The 22611-nt window shown below is 35.9% G+C and overlaps 1 protein-coding gene across 1 annotated transcript in view; it reads right to left on the bottom strand.

Annotated features, from left to right (window-relative positions):
- Positions 1 to 1775: 1775 nt before the first annotated feature.
- Positions 1776 to 22611, bottom strand: part of sema3d (semaphorin 3D) — a 36630-nt gene continuing 15794 nt past the window's right edge. Inside the window, exons 4-18 of the mRNA XM_023327083.1 lie at positions 22069 to 22131; positions 21779 to 21898; positions 21586 to 21679; positions 19894 to 20022; positions 17052 to 17188; positions 14681 to 14795; positions 14399 to 14468; positions 14171 to 14315; positions 13356 to 13578; positions 13005 to 13093; positions 12733 to 12774; positions 10941 to 11098; positions 8495 to 8559; positions 8189 to 8328; positions 1776 to 2863 (exon numbers count right to left, since the gene is read on the bottom strand). Coding sequence (XP_023182851.1) covers positions 2408 to 2863; positions 8189 to 8328; positions 8495 to 8559; positions 10941 to 11098; positions 12733 to 12774; positions 13005 to 13093; positions 13356 to 13578; positions 14171 to 14315; positions 14399 to 14468; positions 14681 to 14795; positions 17052 to 17188; positions 19894 to 20022; positions 21586 to 21679; positions 21779 to 21898; positions 22069 to 22131 — 2046 coding nt within the window. The 3' untranslated portion in view covers positions 1776 to 2407. The remainder of the gene's footprint in view (positions 2864 to 8188; positions 8329 to 8494; positions 8560 to 10940; positions 11099 to 12732; positions 12775 to 13004; positions 13094 to 13355; positions 13579 to 14170; positions 14316 to 14398; positions 14469 to 14680; positions 14796 to 17051; positions 17189 to 19893; positions 20023 to 21585; positions 21680 to 21778; positions 21899 to 22068; positions 22132 to 22611) is intronic.

Below are 22611 nucleotides of genomic sequence, written 5' to 3'. Positions count from 1 at the left end.
TAAAATCAACATTTTTGAACTTTACATCATGTTCTACCTGGTGTGCTGGCTTGAATCTTTCACGCATGTTTGAGGAATCCTTTATTCCTCATGATATTTTGAAGAGGCCTTTCCTCAACAACAATAAGAACTGGAGTGCTCACTCTGAGTAGTTTATTAGTACAAGAAGTCTTACATTTTAACTTTCTGAGTTCCTTGAATCCATTTAGCTTTGCACTTCTTTCCCCATTAGTTGACCTTTTACATTCATTTTTAAGACATTCTTTAAACTCCCACCTCACATTTGTTTTTAATTAATTTTTGCAGGAGTTTCTTGTTTGCTCTACCCTTTCCTTCGTACAAAGGGTCTAGAAAACCTCAAAACTTCGCTGACAGAACCTGTTTAATTCAAGTCAGTGGGAGAAAACCCAGACTGAAGGCAAATAACCCATGTTTCTGACAAAAAAAGTCAGATTAAATTAAATTCTAGGTCCAAAAATAAGATTAAGATTCATGTTAAAATTGATAAGGATTTATATGCGAAGGTGAGTTGACCAATTGGTTCAGTGGACACAAGTAAATCAATGTTTTTTAATGGTACTGTGCTTACTAGCCTTTGTGTTTGCCGTTATTTAATAGCTCTTCCACAGGGATTCCCAAAGGACTCTCATTATTCCAATCACATCAAATTCACCACTTCCTTCTAGAAGTCATACCACTAAATCATTTCCTAATGACTTTTCTCCATTCAAATGTAAAGGTCATGTTAACCTCCGGGTTAATCACGCCTAGGGAAGGTATTAAGAAGAACCATGGGATTTATTGAGCAAACCTTTCTGTATAGGATAAAAGTTACCAATGTTAAAAAAGTCCTAAAAAAACAACTAAGCAGATCTGCATATAAATGTGTCTAGCATGCAGTTAGTTTACTTAACAGTGGGATTAATTCTGCTCAATTTTTTAAAACATATCGACCTAATTACTACAGCATTCTAAAGGTAGTACATATTTTCTGCCAATGTTTGAAATAAACAAAAATTCTATTACATTAAGCAAGAAATGTGAATGGAACATGTTGGACATTCTCTGAGCCTTTTTACTGCTTGTTGTGCTACTCTGATGTTCCTTTATAGTTTCTTTTTTGGAGAGGGGAAAGCAGTTTGCTCTCTGTAGCTGACTGATAAATAAACTATAAACAAGGAGGAAGTGCCTAAAATATTTATTATCTCTGTTACAGCAAGCATGAAATTTCACTGTGAATAAACACAAAGTAGACTAGTGCAAAAATGTTCAGCTCTTACATCAATGATAATTAAACTTTCATTTAATCAATCACCCTGTTTAATTTAGATGTAATCTGCTGTCATTAAGAATGCATTGTATAGAAGAAAACATATTACTGTGTGGAGTATATAATGCACAAATGCGCTATCGGTTTGAATCTTATGTAATTATAAAATGTAAATCAGGTCAGGTGCTTTTGGTTATATAATACTTGCTGCTTAATTTATTTTTCAAGCTTTCTAAACTTTTTTCCCTAAAAACATTTTAGAGAAATGTACTGTTTGTCATGTTCCTGAAAATGCCCACTTCCTATTACCCACACTCGCTTTTAACAACAGACCAGCTGGTCCTGAATCATTGTGGCATCTGCACAGCGCAGGGGGAATTGAGTTGCTAAATCAGGAGAGGCTCAGCTGAACTAACCCTAACCCATTTCTTTGTGCGCTGTAAGTGCAGCAACGATTGTGTTTGATTCCATATCTGCCTATAACGCAAAAATGAAATAAAACTGATCACGAATGTGAGGTAATTTTATTTAAATATCTTTTAGAAACAGTAGTAAATGAACAAAAATCTATCAAATCTACATCAAACAGAAGGGAGGAAATACAGCATAATATATCTTTTTAGAAATACAAAATGGTATTGCAGAAAAAGAAGGATGCTACACTTACTGTACATGTTACATAAATATTTACACTCATTTAACATTTATGCAATGTCGTCAAACTCTATTTAAGTATTTAGATTTTTTATTTTATTTTACCTTTAACACTTTTTATTAAGCCGTGTTGTGTTGACGGAATACAGCTGGAGAAAGAAATATGGCTTTAAAGCTTATAGATGATAAAGTTGCAAAAATATCTCTATAAACTAATTGGGTGTAGTTACCATGTGTATAATTGGTATTGTTTTCACTTTCCAAGATATAAACATACAGATGAAAAAATAAAACAGTGTAAAGATTTAGAAACATTTGGATAATTTGTCAGATATCAAATTGTTCAGAACTTTGTCAGAACCCCGTTTGGGGCAGCAACTTTACATTTCTGTGTCCCATAAGTTTCACCCTTTACCCCTACTTAAATGTACAGTACAAAGTTTGTTTATGAAGATATTTATGTCTTGCCCCTCGTCTTCACCTTCACACTGCCCTAATTACCCTCTCTTGGCTCTTTCTCTCTTTGTTTTCCTCTCTGTCCCTGTGGTGTCTCCTGTTTCTATTCTTCTTCATGTCCTGTATGTGTTTCCATTTGCCATGTCCTAAACTTTTCCCTCTCATCCTGGATGCCCTCTTATCCAGCCAAAGTGAATCACAGTACTCTTCCAAGGAGTGGAAGGGAGAGCTCATTACTCTCAAATAGTCCTTGTAACGTTGACGGGCCTCTGCACTATGGTGCAGCTCTATGACATCTTCACTGAGCTTGGGTTTTCTGTCAAGTTGTCCATGTGTGAGAAGCTGCAGCGTGAGACGAAGGAGAGTGTGTGTGAAGTGTGTGTGTTCCTGAGCCACACAGAAGTATATGCCAACATCAGAGGCATGAAGGGAGCGAATTAGAAGTCCTCGGTCTGTGTGGACAACACGATCGTCCAGCCTGACCTGGAGGCAAAAAGAAACATGACAGAGACTCATCAGAGAGGCTGAGATGAAAAGATCACATCTGTTTTCAAATAAAGAAAACTCAAGAATCCTTCTGCTATGTAAAAATAATACTGCACTCAATATGGTATTGAGTTTAAAAGTGTATGTAATCTAAAAACTATCTATTTCTGTAATTTTGCTTTTGTGATACACTTATGAGTTTCCAAATACATTTATTATGGACAACAACAAATTGAAATCAAAATATTGCTTAAATAGACTTTGTCAGATAACAATAATGAATAACGGTAAAAAATCTCAAACTCAATGCAATATGTCCTGATTTGAAGAAATTCAAGAAAAAAAAAATCAAATCACTTATGACCCATCTCAGTATGAGAAGGGCCATAGAGGCTTTGGGACTGAAATGAACCACTGTGAACGCCATTATTGTCAAATGAAGAAAACATGGAAAAATGGGGAATTTTTCCAGAATTACGCCAAGCCCACCAAATTGGATCCAACATTGCATTGATGACTCATCCAAGAGGTCAGAATAGAAACCTGAACATCTACAGCAGGTCAGTCTTTAGGATTCTGCCATTCTTTACCCTCAAGATGATTAACCAAGTGGCATTGCTTCTGTCTCCACCTAAAGAAATGCAGCAGTTTAATCAGCTTTCAGAAGATGACCATGAAGCAGCATGAGAAACAGTGCGTGTGTGCACTGTGTTACTGCTTGTGCATGTCTGATTTCTTTAAAAGTAAACATCATAGTCCTCCTGTGACTATTGGAAATTATAAATAACAAGAATTATATGTGTGTGAGATTTGTTTTTCCTTGTGAATGTTGGTGTCTACAGTTCACTGCAAAGGTATTCACACCCATTAAACATTTATAAAAAATTTCTGTTTCCGCTGAAGAAAGTGATTGACATTAACAAGAAAACATTGAATGTCAAAGTTATATTTTTTCTCCCACTTACCAAATCTTTATGCACTGATTGGTGTTGGTGTGTGACATAAATCACAATAAAATAAATACATATTTTCAGCCATTGAAGGGCTGTAAATATATATGACATGTGTTATATTACCTACTCCATCACATTGCTGTGCTCTAATACACTGCAGTGACTTGGCAAAACATGAGTTTTTTCTGAACATGTAAAAGTCTTTCTCAATTTAAAACAATCCAATCAGTGTTTATGTGCTCATTTTGGGTCTTTTAAGCTTTTCCACAGTCCGAAATAAAGGCATCTGTGACTGAAAAACGGCGCCAGACATTTAAACTCACCCAGATGGTCTGTCTTTATTTGCTTGCATGATATTTGTATCATGATGCATGATTTAGCCACTCCAAAAGAATGGAAATGCAGCAGATCAAAATAACAATTATGCATTGAAGGCACACCCAGATGCATATTTGTATTTTCTTTTAGTTACCATGACACCTTAAGTATCAAATTAAATTCACATGTTGTAAAAGAGGGCAAGCCTTGATTTAATGAACAGAGCATGCATTTTATCATCATCCATGCCTTTCTCACTAATTATTTCTTAATGGTAAAATATTTCACACTCTAGGAGGTGAACATACACACGTGCAAGGATGTTGCGAGTATGACCGCTACATTCCTACAGTTAATATCTTTAATAACCTTAGTGGTGGGATAGAAACAAGGGAGCACATGAGGAGCGTGAGCATTATATTGCACGTGCAGACTGCAGCTGGCTGAGGATGTCTCCATCAAAACACAGCGGGAAAACACAGAGAGAAGCTGTCTAGACAACGTGAACGATACAAGAAAACCAAGTCTATAAACTGAGCAGCATAATGACAGAAAGTGTGAGGTGATTAGGGTGGGATAGAAATATAAGGCTTAAAATGGAAATTGGTCAGAATATAGCAAAAACAGAGAAGGAGAAAAATATTAAACTTAAATACTGTAGATAAAAATTTTATAAACACAACAAATTGCAGCTGCAACTGTTATGGTTACAGCCTCTGAATAGGACAGTCGTGTGCCTGATAGTAATAATTCAGATGTTGGACTTTGAGGCCAACTGTCAAAAATCTGAGGTCTGCTTCTTCTTTCAGTGTCTCTTTGACTAAAGTTTTAAAATAACTTCCAACAGTTTATCAATTACAAACAATTACATCCTTTCAAGAATGTAATTGTCTGTGACCTTCACTTTTTCTTTTCACCTAATTTTCCATTAGGTGCTTTGATGAAGTCCTTTGTGAACAGCCAGCTTGTTTAGCAGTAAACTTTCGTGGCTCACTTTGTAGATGAGCCACATGCTGTGTTTTTGACATGGCTGCTACACACTGTCAAGTCAAGATTTTCTTCCTAAAATTTTGTGAGGTATAGCCACAACATGTTCTGTTAAAAATCCTTTCTTACTGGACTAAGGTCATTTTTAAAATTTCTGACATATGTGATGTGTTTCTGTTGAAATGTAATTGTTTAGTCAGATAAATATACATACATTCAATCATGAAATTGTTGCTGTATGTCTAGTCTGAAGGTTTTAGTATTTTATTCTTAAAGTATTTATTGTTGCATTAAATATTTAATTTGCACATTATGATAAGTAAAACACAAAAGAAACTTGGCTGTTGCAAAACTAACCAATTCTTTGAATTAATATTATGTATTTCATTTAATCTTTACTACATTCTAGAACTTGAAAGACCTTCAGAGGAAGACTTTGCATATACACCAGTACTTTGATGCAACAGGTCAACTATCACTGCATTCCTAGACAAAAACATAGTAAATACCCCATTGTGTTAACTACCCTAAAACACATGGCTGTGCATTGTGAGTGTTTGTTATGGTTTCTGCTGTGGGGTTGCAAAGACAAACACACAGACAGGCAAACACACCAAAGACAAAAGAACAAGGTGTTTTCCTTAGTCAGAGGCTGTAAGGCATGAGTCCTTTGCACCTGTCTGGACTTAGACTCTCTCCTGAGACATAAAACAAAAAGCAGACAGCTGAGAGGGTAAATTAGAAAAAAGAGAATTGAAGTCAGAGATGAGGAGTGTGTAAGTTAGCCAGTGGGAGGGCCATTAACAATGGGAGAAACAAGACTTTAAATGTTTGGACAGGGGAAAGAAGGGCTGAATAAGCATATCTTTGTTGCTTCAGTGAAGAAAATTATAGCTAATGAGACTATTTCTACACATTAAATCATCTTTTTCACCTCATGTTTTTCTTTGCACCTCTGCTTGTCTTAAATTTTTATGACCAAGAGTTTTAGAACACAGTTGGAAAACAGCTGTTGGATTCACATTTGAAGCCAAAGACAACTCAGATGTTGAAATACTTTGCATGCAAAGTAGTTTCTGACAATTTTAGGTTTCCCTTGTCTGCAATTCTTAAAATAGGCATTTCCATCATTGTACAACAGTTTTCTGTTTAGGTAAAAGATGTATATACATATCTTTTTGGATTTTCTAGTTAACAAATACCAAGTCTGTAATGCTTCCCTATCAGACTTAATGAAAACTTCTGAACATAAACTTTCATATATTCTACTTAAAAATAATAGATATTTTAAGTATGCCCTTTTTCCCCTCTGAAGTTTTTAACATGTTCCACTTCAACTAGTTTCTACTAAAAATCTGTTATTTCGGTTCCTTAGAAAAGGTGCTACACTATTTTTTCTAAATAGTACATCTTTGTTGTTGATTTGAAAAACATGTTTTAACAGAGGGAAATATTTTATGCATGGTAGGTTTCAATTAATTTTCTTTTCTATTGTTCTGAGTTGTGCCTCATTGGTCTCAATCAAACTAATCCAAATGATTAGTTTCTTATCTGCCAGTATGGTTGGGCATCTCAATCTATATATCGATATGGGTATCAAGGTAAGAAGTGGTATGAGGCAACACATTCTCACTCCCGACTCGTCATATATTGACGATTTGGGACTCAGCATCACATGTTGACGCATCGGGTACCCCCTTCGCATCAATAACTGGCGATTTGGGAAGGTTCCCTCAGCATCACATCATGACGCGTCGGTTACCCCCTTTTGCGTCAATAATTGACGAGAAGGGTTCTCTCATTGAATGCTGTACCGCTCCCTAAGCGTCCAAAACCGACGATCTGGTTAGGGTTAGGGTTATGGTTAGGGTGAGCCCTGAGGGGATACCCGACGCGTCAACATGTGACGCTGAGGGAACCTGCAAAAGCATCAATATATGACGAGTCGGGACTGAGAATGGGTTGTATGAGGTTAATACTTTTATTTGCAGCTTCTCTTCTATATATTGAGCAAGTTACTTGAATTTCCTCAAGTAGTTCATGTCAGCACATACGCAGGAATTAAAATGCAACATCTTACCAGGATGTCATACTTTTGTAATATTTGTGCTCAAACATTACAAAGGTATGTTTTCTTTTAAATTCAACCTATTCAATAAGCACATCTTCATTCTGACACTGTCTGCACAAACAGTACACCTCTCTGTCTCTCTCAGCTTTCACAATATAATATGTGCCCAGAGTTGTCATTATAACATACTGATTAAAGTCATATAATCAGGGAGCAGGAAAAAGTCTTACTGAAACTGAAAAAACAGTATTCTATTTCTATTTGTGTAATTTTAAAGTTAAAATGTTTTTATTTGCCTAAAATATATTTATTACAACTATAAATAACTAACTGAAGTCAAACCACCAAATTATTAATTGGTGATAATATTTCAGGAAAAAAGCATCGGTATTGGAATTGGTATCAGTGATAGTAGTTCAGTATTTACTTGGTATCGATCAGATACCTAGTAAATACAGCAACACATACCTATCTGCAAGATCCAAAACATTGACAAAATAAGTAGTGGCAGTAAAATGTTGATTAAAATTCACTTTCATAATACAATTTTGCACATTTCACTTCTGCTTCATTATCCCTTTGGGTACGTCTGGTTAAAGAAAGTCATTCCTTAACTCCCTCAAGGACAGCAAAGGTGCAAAAATGTATGGAAAGTCATAAACACCATAAACGTCAGCTACACAGGGAGCAATGAAAACTCTAGCCAAGTATTTAACACTCAGATTTCAGAGCCAGTGAGGTTGAAGTCAAATATGAAGTTTCTGGATACTGTAACATTCTTTTGTAAGCAATAATTGTCTTTGGCCCAATAACGTCCATGCTTTCTGATCCACCAGAAAAAGAAAACAAACTGAGGTACATCCAAAAACAGCAATAATGACTATCTTCAGAAATCTTAGAGAAAGAGAAGTTAGTTGGGAGGACATTAAACTGTTCATACCAGAGTGTTTGACTGGTTTGTGCAAAAATGTGTGGATTATTATGAGCACTGACCTCTTCCCTGCGTTCAGCTCCCAATTTCTGCATGTACCACCGGATTTGGGCCTGTTGAGACTTTGGGGTGCATTCAAGGAAGGTGGAGTTGTTCTGAACTCCAAAAAGAACTCTCTCCTCCACGTTGCCCCCACCATGACCTGAAAGCATGAAACAAAAATAAGCAATTATTCAACTGTGAATCTTTTTAATTATTCTACCTACATTGTAGGAAGTTCTTCACACAAGTGAATAATGTATATTGTGGGGAAACATTGTTAATATGATATATAGCATACGGCTCCAGTTGGTATAAAGTCTACATACTGTCTTCTGTGTCCCAGCACTGAATGGCAGGATCTCCGTTTTTAATGTCCTGTCTTCTGGAACGTCTGAAAAGCAAAGACAAATACAATGAATGCACATCTAACTTAATTAAGCTTTATGCAGGCATGTACAAAAATGATTTGTACCCTTCTTGTAGTTTATGGCTTGGTGTTATAGGAAATTTAAATCTCCTTCTTAGTAGATCTTACAATTTCACAAGTGTGAAAGTAGAAAAATGGAGTGATCATGTACACAAATGGACACATTTGTTGACAAAGCTAAATTGACAGATTTACTTATTGGCATCCCTTTTTGCTTATTTTACACAAATTATCTTTGCTTTACAAACATTTCTAAGATGTCTTTGCTTCTCTGTGCACGGTCATGCAGTCATTGAATGATAATCCAGAACAATCAAGCCTAGGACAGACCAGTTAGCCTAGCAGTCATGTTTTGGATTATAGGAGGAAGCAAGAGTACTTGGATAGAACCCACATAGTGAGAACATGCAAATTCCATGCTGTAAAACCCCAGGCAAGGATGCCAAACCAAAATGCAAAATAAACACCAAATGCATCACATTCACAACTCAATTTGTTTCCTTTATTATTTATAAAAAGCTATGTAGCTGTATTTTCCTTTACTGAAGAAGTTGCATTTCATTTAATTGTATTCTGATTAGGCATGGTTGAATTATGTTACTCTGAATCTTTAAACCTAGAAACCTAATTACCATTAACACTTAATCTGCCCAAGTCTTTTTGTTTGTTTTTTTCAGTTTTGACTGCTGGTGCTGTTTCTTTAAATTACAACTGTTGACAGCAGGTTGCTTCTCTATGTCCTCCTGCTCTGTACTTGTAACAGTCAAGTGCCAGAGGAAAATAGGAAAAGTCTCCCCTCTTTTACAAGCTTAAAAGCCTGTGATTTGAGGGGGGAAAAATATAATGGATGATTCTTTGACAATATCAAAGTCAATTCGACAATGACTTCAATACTGTTATGAAGTAAAATGTATTTCATAAATGCAGAATTCCAGCTTGACTGCATTTGTGGAACAGAAAAGATGAGTAGAACCTCTGATGAAGATTATAATGGTGTACTATTCTGTACTGTTTAAATACTGTAAAGCATTCTAACATAAACAGGTTAAAATCCAAACATTACTTTGACTTAAGAATGTACTTTCAATGCCAACACAAAAGGAAAACACATCAAGTTTGTGATTTACAGGTGAAGTTAACAGAAAAAATGAGCCATAGAGCCCTTTAAATTGGATGACTGAAATATATTATGGAAAACTATTTTTCCCATTGGAAATGCTTCTTCCCTCCTTAAATATCCTTACTGGAGATTAGGAGAATTTCAAAACAGCTGCCTTCCTACCAGGGCCATTTTATGGGGAACATTTTAACACTGATCATTTTTTAGAAGTAACTGCAGTGGAAACAGTGGCAGTTACAGAGCTGCCCCCAGAAAACTACTCTGAGTCCAGGATAAGGTTCCTGAAGTAGAAATTTATATATTACTTCTACCTTAAGTTCAATATGTTTAATTCTATTTATTTTTTCTGTTAAACAGCTTCACAGGAAATAATTCTGAAATTTTACACCAGACAAGAGTTTACTTGTCCTCTTTTGTGATGTTGCTCACTTGGGCTCCTTTAGTTTATATTGTTTCTTCCTCCACTTCCTCTTGGGACATCTGTAGCACATAATCACTTAAGATCTACTTTCAAAGATCACGGCAAACCAAGCAGGGCCTCCACTAATTCCAAAACAAAACAGCATCCCCACGGTCTAATAATAAGGCAGTGTGACCCATAAATGTTGGATCTTGTTTCTGTAGACTTTAGACACATGCATGAAAGGACAAATAACAAAAACACGGGAAAACAACATACACAGCTTGTTTAACAATAGTGACACTGAGAGGAGGTGTGGAATAAATTGTGGCAACAAAATGATTCTAACCATAGCATTTTTAGAGGACACATCAAAAAAAGGTTTCTCTCTGCAAAACAATTCACTCATACCCAAAAAATCTAATAAAAACATAAACCACAACATGTGATTTTCAGAAAATCCCAAGCTAAACAACAATTCCTTCAAGGACGTAAACATGTACGAGAAAAAATACATATGAAGTGGTCATTGGGTTTACATTACATGTTTACATTTTCATATTGCTTTTATTTTCATCACATATACTTCAAACTCATCCATGTAAATCTTATACTGTATATAGCCAATAATTTGCAATAAATAGATAGAAACAAATATTCACATATTTTCTTTGGTAATTAAGATATATGTCCTTCCTTTTGGTTTGTGTGTTTTTTTTATATATAAACCTGTATATAAATGGCTACATCATTTTGTACAGCATTTTGTAAAACCACAAAGATAAAAGAGCTGCACAGCTGCATCTCATTTCCCCTCTGTCCCACCTCTTAGATGCTGGGACATATCGGGAGCATGTGTGTCCATCCCATGCACAATAGGGGTCTCGTGCCAGGCAGCATTCAGCACAGGCCTGGCCATACAGGTGACATCTGCTGAGGGAAACTTGAGCGAGACCTTCCCTGGAACCCACGTATAGTTGTTGCTAAAATCAAACACAGCATTATTGTAGAATTTGTTTAATAAAAGGTTATATACGGTTTCTGTACGATGTTAACATTCAGTCATTTTTGGCATAAACGCAATGTTAATTTGGACCTTTTAATGATTTACTGTATTTCAACTGCTGTCTTTCCACATTGAAATGACATTTTATATATGTGAAAAAAGCCTGAGTAGTGTTGACATTTACACCCTAAAATCCATTTTGCACCGTTAAAGAATGATAAGGTATTTTTAAGAAGTTATGTGAATAGTCAGGGTTTTCTGAAACACTTATAAGCTGAATGTGAATAACAGTACTTTGCACCATCTTGATGGTTGACGAACCTAAATAACCAAGTAAACACAATTCAATGTTTTTGTTCTTCAGCTGATGTATATTTCATTCAGTAATTTAGCAGCAAACATGTTTTTTGAATTGAAAATGTTGATTAATTTATTGATTATTTTTGTTCGTCTTCATTTTTTTCGGGCCTTTTGTAGTCATGACACTGGGTTAATCCCGTAAGCCTCTGATGTTCCCATAACTGAATTTGCTTTCACTGGCAGTTCGTTATATTTGAAAATGTAAAGTTTCTTGAGATACTTGATGAGTCAGTTCCTTAAGACCTGAAATTATCAGTGTGTGGGGGAATTTTTCTCCCATATCAGAGGACTTTGTAAAAACAGGAGAGCTGCCCTGAGTATTTTGACAGTTTTTGAAATGTGATTTAGTGTCAGAAGCTTAAAAGTGTAATAACTGTTTTATTCTTTAATCATGCATATTAGATATCTGTGAACACTAATTTGGTTTATACTTAATATATACTTCAACTCATGTCCTAATATTTCTAAAATTTAAGTTGTCATGGAACTGTTTTCTTGGAAAACACAACAAGGTTATTATGTTTTGTCTTTAATATTTTATATTTATAGGTTTTTATCTATGGGGTGCTGGTCGTAGGTTGAAACTCCAATGGTTAAATATTTCCACCAGAATTATGCCAGACAGTTATTGGTGACTGTAAAAACTGTGGCCAACATGAAATTTACTATTAATGTACAAGAAAGCACTTTTTTCCTCTGTCATGTAACGAGTTATTTCTGTTAAAAGCTGTGATGATTACAAAGAAAAATGGTGTCACTAAAGGAACTTTTTTAACTAAGCACAAATACAAAACAAAGCACTTTGCATCCAATATTAGGTTGTTCGTTAGTTATCAATTGTATGTTACAATATCTTATTAGCTTCAAAATGTCAACAAATGCAACTGGAAGGATATAGCATGACATGTCTGGAAACAATAACAGGCAGGCACATACTGGCACACACAGGTCAAAAAGTGTTCAGGATTAATAGCAGTTGTGATTGGGGCAGAAGTGTCTACTGACATCTCTGACCCCAATGTAATTAGATGGACGAGTGAAAGAGCTGCAGGAGAAAGAGAACAGTCTAACACAGTGTCAACCTGAATGCATGTGTAAACAAAGAGCAAATAAAAATGCTCGTCTTGTGACACATTAGGCATGGGTCATGAGACATACGGAATGCGTGAGGTGTGAATTATCGACAGGGCGAACAGAAATGTTATGCAGACACACTGATGTAATGCTGTGAGAGCAACATGGGTAATGTACCTTTTTAGAAGAAATCTCCAATGTTAAGATGGGAGATGAAACCTGTAGAAACAAGATAGGAAAACACCTCAAAAACACTGCTGCATTGGTTTAAGGAAAAATAATCGGTGATGTTGTTGAATATACAAAAGGCATGACAATTAGAAAGGCAGGGCAATCACGTTGTGGTTTTATGAGACAGCTCTTCCATTAACAACCACAAAATTACTAGAATATGTCTGAAAGCAAATCTTTTTATATTTGTGTGTCTAAGATTAAGCTGTATATCTCACCTGGAAGATCTGGAGCTCCTCAAGAATTACTTCCTCTGTTGACCAGTTTTCTTGAGTGATGCTCACCACCTTCAGAACAGAACCAGCATCTGCAGCAGAGGCAGAAATAAAGGGTTGAAATCAATTGCACCACCTTGATTTCAAAGGTTTTATTTCTTATGTAAGCCATGCATATTGTGTGTACAGTTGATTCTATATTCAGTAAGGATGAGTCTTTGTCTAGACACACAAAGAGAACACAAAGAGAGTCTTAAACTGCTAAAAATGTTAGTTGTTGATACACATGAGCTTTTGCTGAGTCCATGTGATCCACTGCCCTCTGGTGTTAAAAAAAAACAAAAAAACTCTCACCTGTTCCCAGGAACATGACCTCATATTGCCCATCATCTGCCATAACCCTGTCCACCACAATGTGAGTAAGGGAGTAATCCACTCGGACACGTGTGAAGACCGGTCGACCAACCACAGGGTAAACTGAGTGGTGCATCAGTGGGTGGAATCGAATAAAACTGATCACCTCATCTGGAAAATCTTTGGTGGTCTTGATTTTTGGATCATATGTCTTACTGGGGCACTAAAAAACAATAATAATTAAAATAATTATTATTATTAAAGATATTTTGTTGGATAGATTTAAAACTATTAAGAACATCCTTTCTTCACATTTTCTTATGTATGTCTCCATCTAGTGATAAAAACGACAACTGCATGACACAATCTAATGTGAAACATCTGTGCATTCTTTATCCCCAATTCCCCTCCCCTGCTTTATTGTTTGCCATAGCTCACATTGAGCCCTTACTCAATTGTGCACCTGAGGTTTATAAAGCACCAAATCCCCCAAGCATCCTGTTCACTGCCTTGATTAGAATTCTTAAACAAATTAAATGAGAACCTGATTAACATGTCATATAACTCATGAAAGCCAAGGTTAGGTCATTTGTAATGACGCTGAGTAAGCAGATGATATATCCTGCATCCCCTGCAGCTTCTTCAGTATTTCACGCTTTAATCCTCAACATTTAAATTAGGTAATGTTTATGATTTTGTAATTTAAAAGAAAGCTGTGGGGTGTTTTTTTTCCCCCAACTTGTCCAAATAACATCTATAGCCAGGAAAGAACCAATTTTTCTTTCTGTAATTATCTATGTGTTGGAAAAACATACCGTTCCAGGACGGGGATATGGTATCCTCCCCTCATATTCCACCCATCTGTGGTCGGGCCCCTCTTTGTGGGCGTATGGTCCATTGAACGCCGCCCTTATGTCTGCCATGCTGTATACACATACTGCTGAGCCCCGGAAAATGGAACTTAAAGAAATGGTCAAATACAGAACAATGTAAACCAAGGGTGAAAGAAGACGTTTGTGAACATGATACAAAACGTGACTTACCTGGAAGTAGAGAAGACTGCATACACTATGGGGTTTTTTTCATCTCTGGTAGGGAGCAGAAAAATGTCCTCTTCAAAAAAAAAAAACAGTAGAGAAACGCAAAGGTTATTTTAAATGACACCACTCTACAGCTTTCACCAGGAATCTATTATTGGCTACTTCTACCACTGTGCATATGGTAATTCAATTATTCATTAAATAAACTGCTCACAGAAAAACACTGTTAGAAGATAAAAGTCATTTTATTGTCCTGACTCACTTTTAAATCACATAGTCACTTACGGAGCTCATCAAAGTGTGTGTCCACGCCATCTGGTCCTGGAATTGAACACACAAGCCTGGCTTTAAGGAAGGTGGTCCACTTATTGGTTAGACTCCTAAGCCCACCGACATCATTCTGAAACACAACAGCAAGTAGTCACAAAACCATGGTCTGATGTTCTATTTTGCCATGAGGAAACTTTGATTACACTCACTATTTGTTTGAACAACATGCCTAAATATGTGTAAAGGCAACGAAAATGTCATAATCTAATAAACAGATTAATAATCTAATAACTTACAAAGTCCTAATTTTATAATTTAATTTATTGTTTTACATTTGGATATAATGATATGAAGTGCTCATGGTTCTTTAAATGGTAATAGTGCATTGCCCTAAATATTTAAGAATTAAAATATGTAATGATAATAATAATAATAATAATTATTATTATTATTACACTCATTATAATAATGAATTATTATTATTATTATTATTATTATTATTATTATTATTATTTAATATGTTGTACATTCCCAAATATGTATTTCTTTATTTAACTGATTTGTTAAGCTGCACAGCAAATCAATCACAGTACAATCTCACAATCAAAGTTTTAGCCCCACCTGTTGACTGCAGTGGGTAGTGCTGGCACCAAAACAAATTCATTCTGAGCTGTAGAACAGGACTGTCAAATAAATTTAAAAAATGTTGAGATGAAGTTGACATCCTCTGCAGATGTTAGGCTCTAATTAATTTTATGGTGCAGGATGAAGAAGGAAGAATAAAATTGTTCATGGAAGTATTATGACTTTTACACATAGTGGATAAACATTTTATGAGACAAATAAAGTTATTTTTTCATATATAACATACACTGACATATTTATTTACTCATTTGCAAATTTATTCCATTTCTAAGACGTATTAACTACCTCTTACTCAATGGTGCCCATGTCCAACATAGCTGATCAAATGGCCGATTTCCTTCACTAACATGTCATGCAGCTCCGCAGAGGCCTGATAGGCTAGAAATTTATTCAGGTGTGTTGGAGAAGGTTTTATCTAAAGGTTATAGGACAGTCAACACCAGTATAATAGCTTTCTAAGGACTGGACCTTGTTACCTCTGATATTGATTTGTAGCAATTTATTTATTCATTATACTGTGGCACTTTGGACTTTCCTAGAACTGCAGTATAGTTAGCACTAATGAGATCCTTTATATACTTGTCGTATTTAAGAAGACACTATGAGAAAAAAATAGAAGTAGAGCTGGTTTGAAGGGAGTGGTGAAATGAAAGCATTTTCTACAAAACAACTCACGTTTCATCTTTGCATATGAATTACTTTCCTCAAATTGCAATGTTTGACCGAGCTTTGCTTGGAGTACTTAAGTGGGGCATGGAAAGGTAAATGAATGAGTTATACAAGACGGATAGGATTTGGTACATTCAAAAACAAGAATGCGGGTAAGTGTCCCCTTTCAAAAAATGCATACACTTACGAAAGATGTTTCACATGGTGACTGTCATCAAAGTGAATTAAACTTAAGGGCCCTTAAGTATGTCCTTTCACATAGGAGAAAATAGTCATCCACCAATAAGGAATGTAAAGGTAAGAAAAAAGAAGTACTCCAGGGTAAAAGATGGTAGAGAATAAAGGAATTAAATAAGGTCATAATTCAAAAGAATCTCCTTTCTCCATGCCTTACAGATGTCTGCCAAGATATAAACATGCTGAAAACTGTTCCTTCGAGTTTTAGCAATAAATCTTTGAAAGCTAATTACAAACCACTGAATTCCATTTGTGGTGACAAATGGTACTTCGAGTGCTTTACTAAGGTCCCCAATTGTAAATATGCCTTGTGCCATTCTAAGCTTACAGTTGCTTTGCTGTGAGGTTAAACCTTATGTTGACTGTTAACATTATCATCAAAGATAACATCTTACAATTTTCTTTGCATAGCTAACTTATATTGTCCATTTTAACTAATAATCTGATTGGTTTATTGCATTAGTCATTAAATGGCAAATGCAATAACACAGGTCCCACCTGTGCAAATAAGAGATTTTTAATGCACAAACATCTGTCTAAAAAGAGCCATTTAGCAAGAAAGCAAATCTGAAAAGTGGATACTTCCAAAATCTTTGAAAACCATAAATAATTTTATGTCCATTTTAAAAATATGTCATCTTTTGATGGTCTATCGAAAAAAATGATAGACCAACATCTATCAATAATGTGTTACAAATTTGTAACATGCAAATGTGTGTTACAACCACAAGAAGAAAAAAAAACTTCAAAGGATATATATATACTTTTGCATGGCACTGTGCTGCTTCTTCTGAGAAACTCCCACAGTCCACACTTTCCTCAAGTAATATCTCACCTTGCACACACGAGCCACTCGGGAGAGAATGCTCTTGTCGTTGCCCTCCCACGATACCTCACGGAAGAAAAAGTATATCTTGTCATCATCAGGATTGTAAGTGTCAGCGATGGGATGAGCAGAAATAAACCTGGCCTCTGCAGACACAGAGGAAAGGAAAGGAGGAAGAGAGAACATTAGAGTCTGGTAATGGTTTCTCCATTAAATCTAATGTCATGTGGCTTTTAAAACTACAGTACACCTCATGGTAACAGTTAATTCCTGCTTCCCTTGACTTAACATACACCTCGCGGCGCTCTATATCAACCATTAAAACACCTAGATTTTTGGTGCATAAACAAATAAAATAATAGAAAGAAGATTTGGATTTTCTGAAGAACATTTCAGTTAGTATCATTTAAATACATGCCTGTTTAGCAATGTCTAAGAAGATGAAGTAAGTGAAACTGAATTTCAATAACAGCATATCCACAGTTTCCTGGCTCCTTTCTTTACCATTACATAAGATCCTGACCATTCTCTATGAGCTCTAGCATCTCAGCTTCTATAAATAAGCATTAGGAGTGGGAACTGAGGGCAATTAGAGTTGATCCAATTGGCCAATTATGCCAGCTACAGAGCTTGAAAGCAATTCAACTGAAATATTATATCCAACCAAATATTGTTTCCAAGCCGTTCTTTGCAATTGGAATTGTATTTATTATTTTTTGTAGTCTAATAAATGTCTTGTCTGTATACTAAAAGCACATTTACTGGTTTGGTCAAATATTGTTCTTTTAGTTTTGTTCAAAGGACAAATTTAATACCTAAGACATAGATAAAAATAATTAAAAGAAACCTGTAAAATGTGAGTGTCCATCAACAAAATTTAAAATAAATGGCTAGGTGTCCCTGGAAAAAGAGATTTTATTAAAGAACATACCAACAACAGGCTTTAACTCAGAAATGAGAATTCAGGTTATTGGAACAAATTATCTCGTCAACATTATAATAGATATTAGATGCAAGATGTAATATTATAAAGAGTATAGTTCTGATCACTTGATAAAAAGTAATTAAAATTAGACTTAGATAGTCTCGGTATTAATGTATCTCTTCCTTCTACAAGCTTTAATACCTCTGTCACAGTTTCTGACCTCATGTACTCCTAACCAATGACAATGCAAAACTATTTCTTGACACACAACACTATTTTTCTCACTAGTGTCATTAAGGCGCAGCATTCTTAAAAACATCAACACACTTATTATGTTATATTTCAAAACATTTTTGTGACACCAAGTTTCAGGCTACCATTTGTACTTGCAGGTAAACAATGTCTTTATTCTGAAAAAAGTATGATCTCAAACCTCTCAAAAAGGTAATCAATCCTCTCATGGTCTTTATAAAACAGAGTCATTTGCAGATTTTTTACCCTGTGTGCAGTCCGGCACCTTTACAAGGTTTTTTTAAGTTTGTGTGGTTTTGGGAAATGACGGACTGACTGGACAACCCCCTGCTTCCCTGCCGTCCAACCGTGACATCTGTTGTGCTCCTCTTGAGCATCTCTCTAAGATAGCAGGAGGGTTAAAATTTCTACAAATGAGTGTATGTGATACAATTCACCTGTGCAGATTTGGTGATTAAAAGTTTTGCCAATACCGTTGTTGTGTATACATCCTATGGACAAAGGCTGGAAAGAATATTGGGAAGTAATTTCAAAGCATACGATATCAGTATTGCAAAAGATTACTTGCAATATCTGGTGGTTTATCATAAATCCAAATTTATTTACTCTATTCATTGTGCCCTAATAATACTTTTGGCTAAAGAGAGAGGCCCTCAATTGCAGACACCCAATTTCGATAAATGTGAATGTAGTGCAAAAAACTAAGTGGCGTGGCTATCACAATGACTGAAGGGCAATAGAGGGCTAAAGAAAACGGAGTTGTTCTTTTGTTGTTTTTACCTAAAGTATATTTATGTATTTAACTAATGATTTCTGTATTTCATGTTTTAATCATATCATAAAGTAAAGTCCTAAACACTGATCAGCTTGAACAAAAGTAATGAACACTGTGCTAGGTGCAATAAATGGAAACAGCATGTTTCCATCTCTATCCAGATTCAGAGGAGGGACAGGACAAAAGTTTCAACGTTTCAGTGACAGTACATCAACATTAGCTCAACGTCTTTAAGCCAAGCCAAACACCAGAGGGTGATTCCCCAACTAGAACAGCTTAATAAACTGCTTCTAACATGCTGGACAGGAGGTCATTTTAGTCATGCAGCTCTGGGAAGATGTTGCACAGGCGCACAGGAAGAGAGACGCTCAACAAGATGGGGTGCTGTCTGTCTACCCCGCCACCAGCACAAGCTGTTTACACACACCAAGAGACACTGAAGCCGAGACAGACAAAATTAGTCCAAACATCCCTGACCATGTGGTTGTGAAATGTTGAGACCATGTGCAAAGATTTAGATTCTGGAGACAACTGTTGATACACGACAGTCTGTCAGTGGTTGTAAAACACTTAAAACTGAAGACGCACATGCAGAGAGGTCTCCCTGCTCAGTGACTGTGCATGCTTTTATGTGTGTGTGCATTTGACTCAGACTCGGAACTTTGTGGCACACTGTAAATTCCCCTGTAGGTGTGGCCCCTGTTCAGTTGTGGCATTCATATAAAAGTTTCAGTGAAATGAATAAGTAGACTGTTTCCTTTTCTGTGGAATTCCAATAATCATCCTGAGGGTACAGGCGGCTCTTTGTGTCTGCGGTGAGGCCGAAAGTATTATAGAAAGCAAACAAGTTTTGAGTGCACTCTGCATGTTTGTGTGGAGATGTGCAAGAGTGTACATACCGTTGATCCAGTAGTCTTCAGAGATGTCTGTGCGTATGTAGTGCTGGTCAGGTGGAGGACCTAAGGAGCGTGTGAATGTAGTGTCTTTTCCCAGAAAGTCTGATGATGTGCCCACATACAGGTACTGATCTGGAGAGATATTTGATTTATTTGATTTATTTTTATTTACAAAAAATCCTATCCCTAGAACTGTTTCATGTTGCGTCTTTACAACCACCAATTTCAATGTATTTTGTTATATTTTATGGGGGGGGAAACAAAGTACAGAGTACTTCATTGTGAAGTGGAATGAAGAGATAAATAGTTTCCATTTTTTAAATAAAAATCTGTACTATTAGAATTGCTCAGTTGCCCCTAAATAAAACTCATTGCAACTAACTGCCTTCAGAAGCAACCTACTTTGTAAATAACATCTACCTGTGAGCAATGTAATCTCTGCAAATATGCAGCTCTTCTGTAAAGGCCTCAGACAATCACTAAAGATACACACCACACAGGAATATTATTGTGGATGTGTTTACAGCAATGCTAAATTATAAAACAACATCCCAAGAGTTGAACTTCTCAAAGAGCGCTGTCCAGTCTATCATCCAAAAATGGAGAGAGTATGGCACAACCACGAAACTACCAAGACAAGGATGATAGTAGAATCTAATCTGACAGGTCAGGCAAAGAGAGCATTAATATGACATGCAACTCAGTCATTGTTGAAACAATACCTAAAAAAAAGTCTTAAATTAAGCTTGCTCCCATGTAGCAGATATTCTAAATGTATGGAAGAAGGTACTCTGGCAGGATGAGTCAAAGTTGAAAATTTTGCCCAACATATAAAGTGCTATATGTTGTAGCTGTATGTGTGGTAAAAACCTCTGTAGCTCTGTAGATCACTGTGAACACACCATACCCACAGTGAAACATACAATGCTGGCAGTGTCATGGAAACAGGATTTTTTTTCCTCAGAAAGAACAGGGAAACTGGTCAGAGAGAATGGATGGAGCTAAGCAAAGGCTCCATATCCTTGAAGAAAACCTGCTGGAGGCCAAAAGTGATGTGAGACTGTTACTAGCACAACAACAGTAAATACACGGTCAGCGCTACGATGCAATGGCTTAGAAAAAAGAATGCTCATGCCTTACAATCTAGTCAAAATTCAGACCCAAACCAAATGAAGAATATCTAGAAGGACACTTCATTCAATCTTGTTGACTTATTTTGTAAATAAAAGTGGGCAAACATGTTAGTCTCCGTGCAAAAACTGGAATAGACAAACCCCAAAGTATGTAGTGCTTTCCTTCAATTTCCCAATTGTGCACTTATTTGTCATAAAATGCCAATAAAATAAATTAAGTTTTAGACTGTAAAATGAAAAAAACTTGAGTATTCAATAAAAGCTGTTTTCTTTTGTCAGGTGTCTAGCTTATGTAAACCCAAAAATGCAAAGCAGAAAGGTTTCTGTTAGCATATGCAACAAATGGCAGAAAGGCTGCCAAACATTTGTTGTTTATGACTGTCAGCAAAATTACTTTCTTGTTCTCTGAGAAACGTCAACTTGTCTATTTCTAACACAGAAGCTTTGTAGGAAGACAGTTTAGAAAATAAACATAGGAATGCAAATTTTTGTATGAAAGTATTTGGCTCTGCAGAAATAAAAATGACTCATTGTATAAGTTTGCAAAACGGATGTTATTTACCTGAAAGGACTGAAGCAAACGGCTGCAATGGATCAAACGGACACTTCAGCCTGCCAGAATCTACTGTATTAGGCAACAGTTGGAAAACACCATCCTGTGGTTTAAAGGAGAGTAATATTCCAAGACTATTTAACACTACCCATGAAATACAGCCTAGGAATTTTCATTTGATATTCACTCATTTATACTTTACCTCTCTCTGCCCGGAAATTTCAATGAAAGCACAGGTGGGGTGGAAGGCTCCTGTCCCACAGGCATAGACATGTGTCCGGTTGTAATTGTGGAGGACTCTTACAAAGTTAGCACATTCCAACTAGAACAAGCAGGGACAGAAAAAACAGAGGAAATATGAGGTACAGTAGGACATTAAATATAATGAATAGCATGTAAAATTTACAATACAGCTTGTGGACAGACTAAGGAATGAAGATTCTATTGAAAAAGTTCTTTTTTTTTTTCTTTTTTTTTTATGAAAATACTCACATTTGTACTTTTCCCAGCAAGTTTGCATGTTTCAACTCTGTCTCTCAGAGCAGGCCAGTGGATCTAATGACAGATAAATTTATGAGTGTTTTTCCGGCTCAACGTTGTTGTCAAAATATAAAACTTAAGCCCCATAATAAATATGTTTCAATGTTGTCATTCGCATTGTAATCTGCATATCTTAGCCACATAAAGTAAGCACATCATAATGAATCTGCAATGACATCAATAATCTTGTATAGTCTACAAACACAGTGCCCATATTTTACAGGGAGAATGCAGATTCTCCCTTTTGTAGTATATCTATATTGGCTACTTAACAAACAAAATATAGGATTTTATAGACCTTGTTAAAATGCAGAACTGAGAAAAGTCTTGACCCCTTAACCTAATGTCAGCTTTAGTGCAACCAAAGAGCCTTTTGAAGCCCTTTTAGAGGCTTTTTAAGGCTTAAAACAAGAGCAGACTGAACTCTGAGACCAGACAGGTTAAAGCCAAACATATGTTTCTTTTTTGCTTACAGAGCAAAGCCAACATGAAAGA

Source organism: Xiphophorus maculatus, chromosome 2 (assembly GCF_002775205.1).
Source record: "Xiphophorus maculatus strain JP 163 A chromosome 2, X_maculatus-5.0-male, whole genome shotgun sequence".
NCBI classification, from domain to species: Eukaryota; Metazoa; Chordata; class Actinopteri; order Cyprinodontiformes; family Poeciliidae; genus Xiphophorus; species Xiphophorus maculatus.
This window is presented reverse-complemented; position numbering and strand designations above follow the sequence as displayed.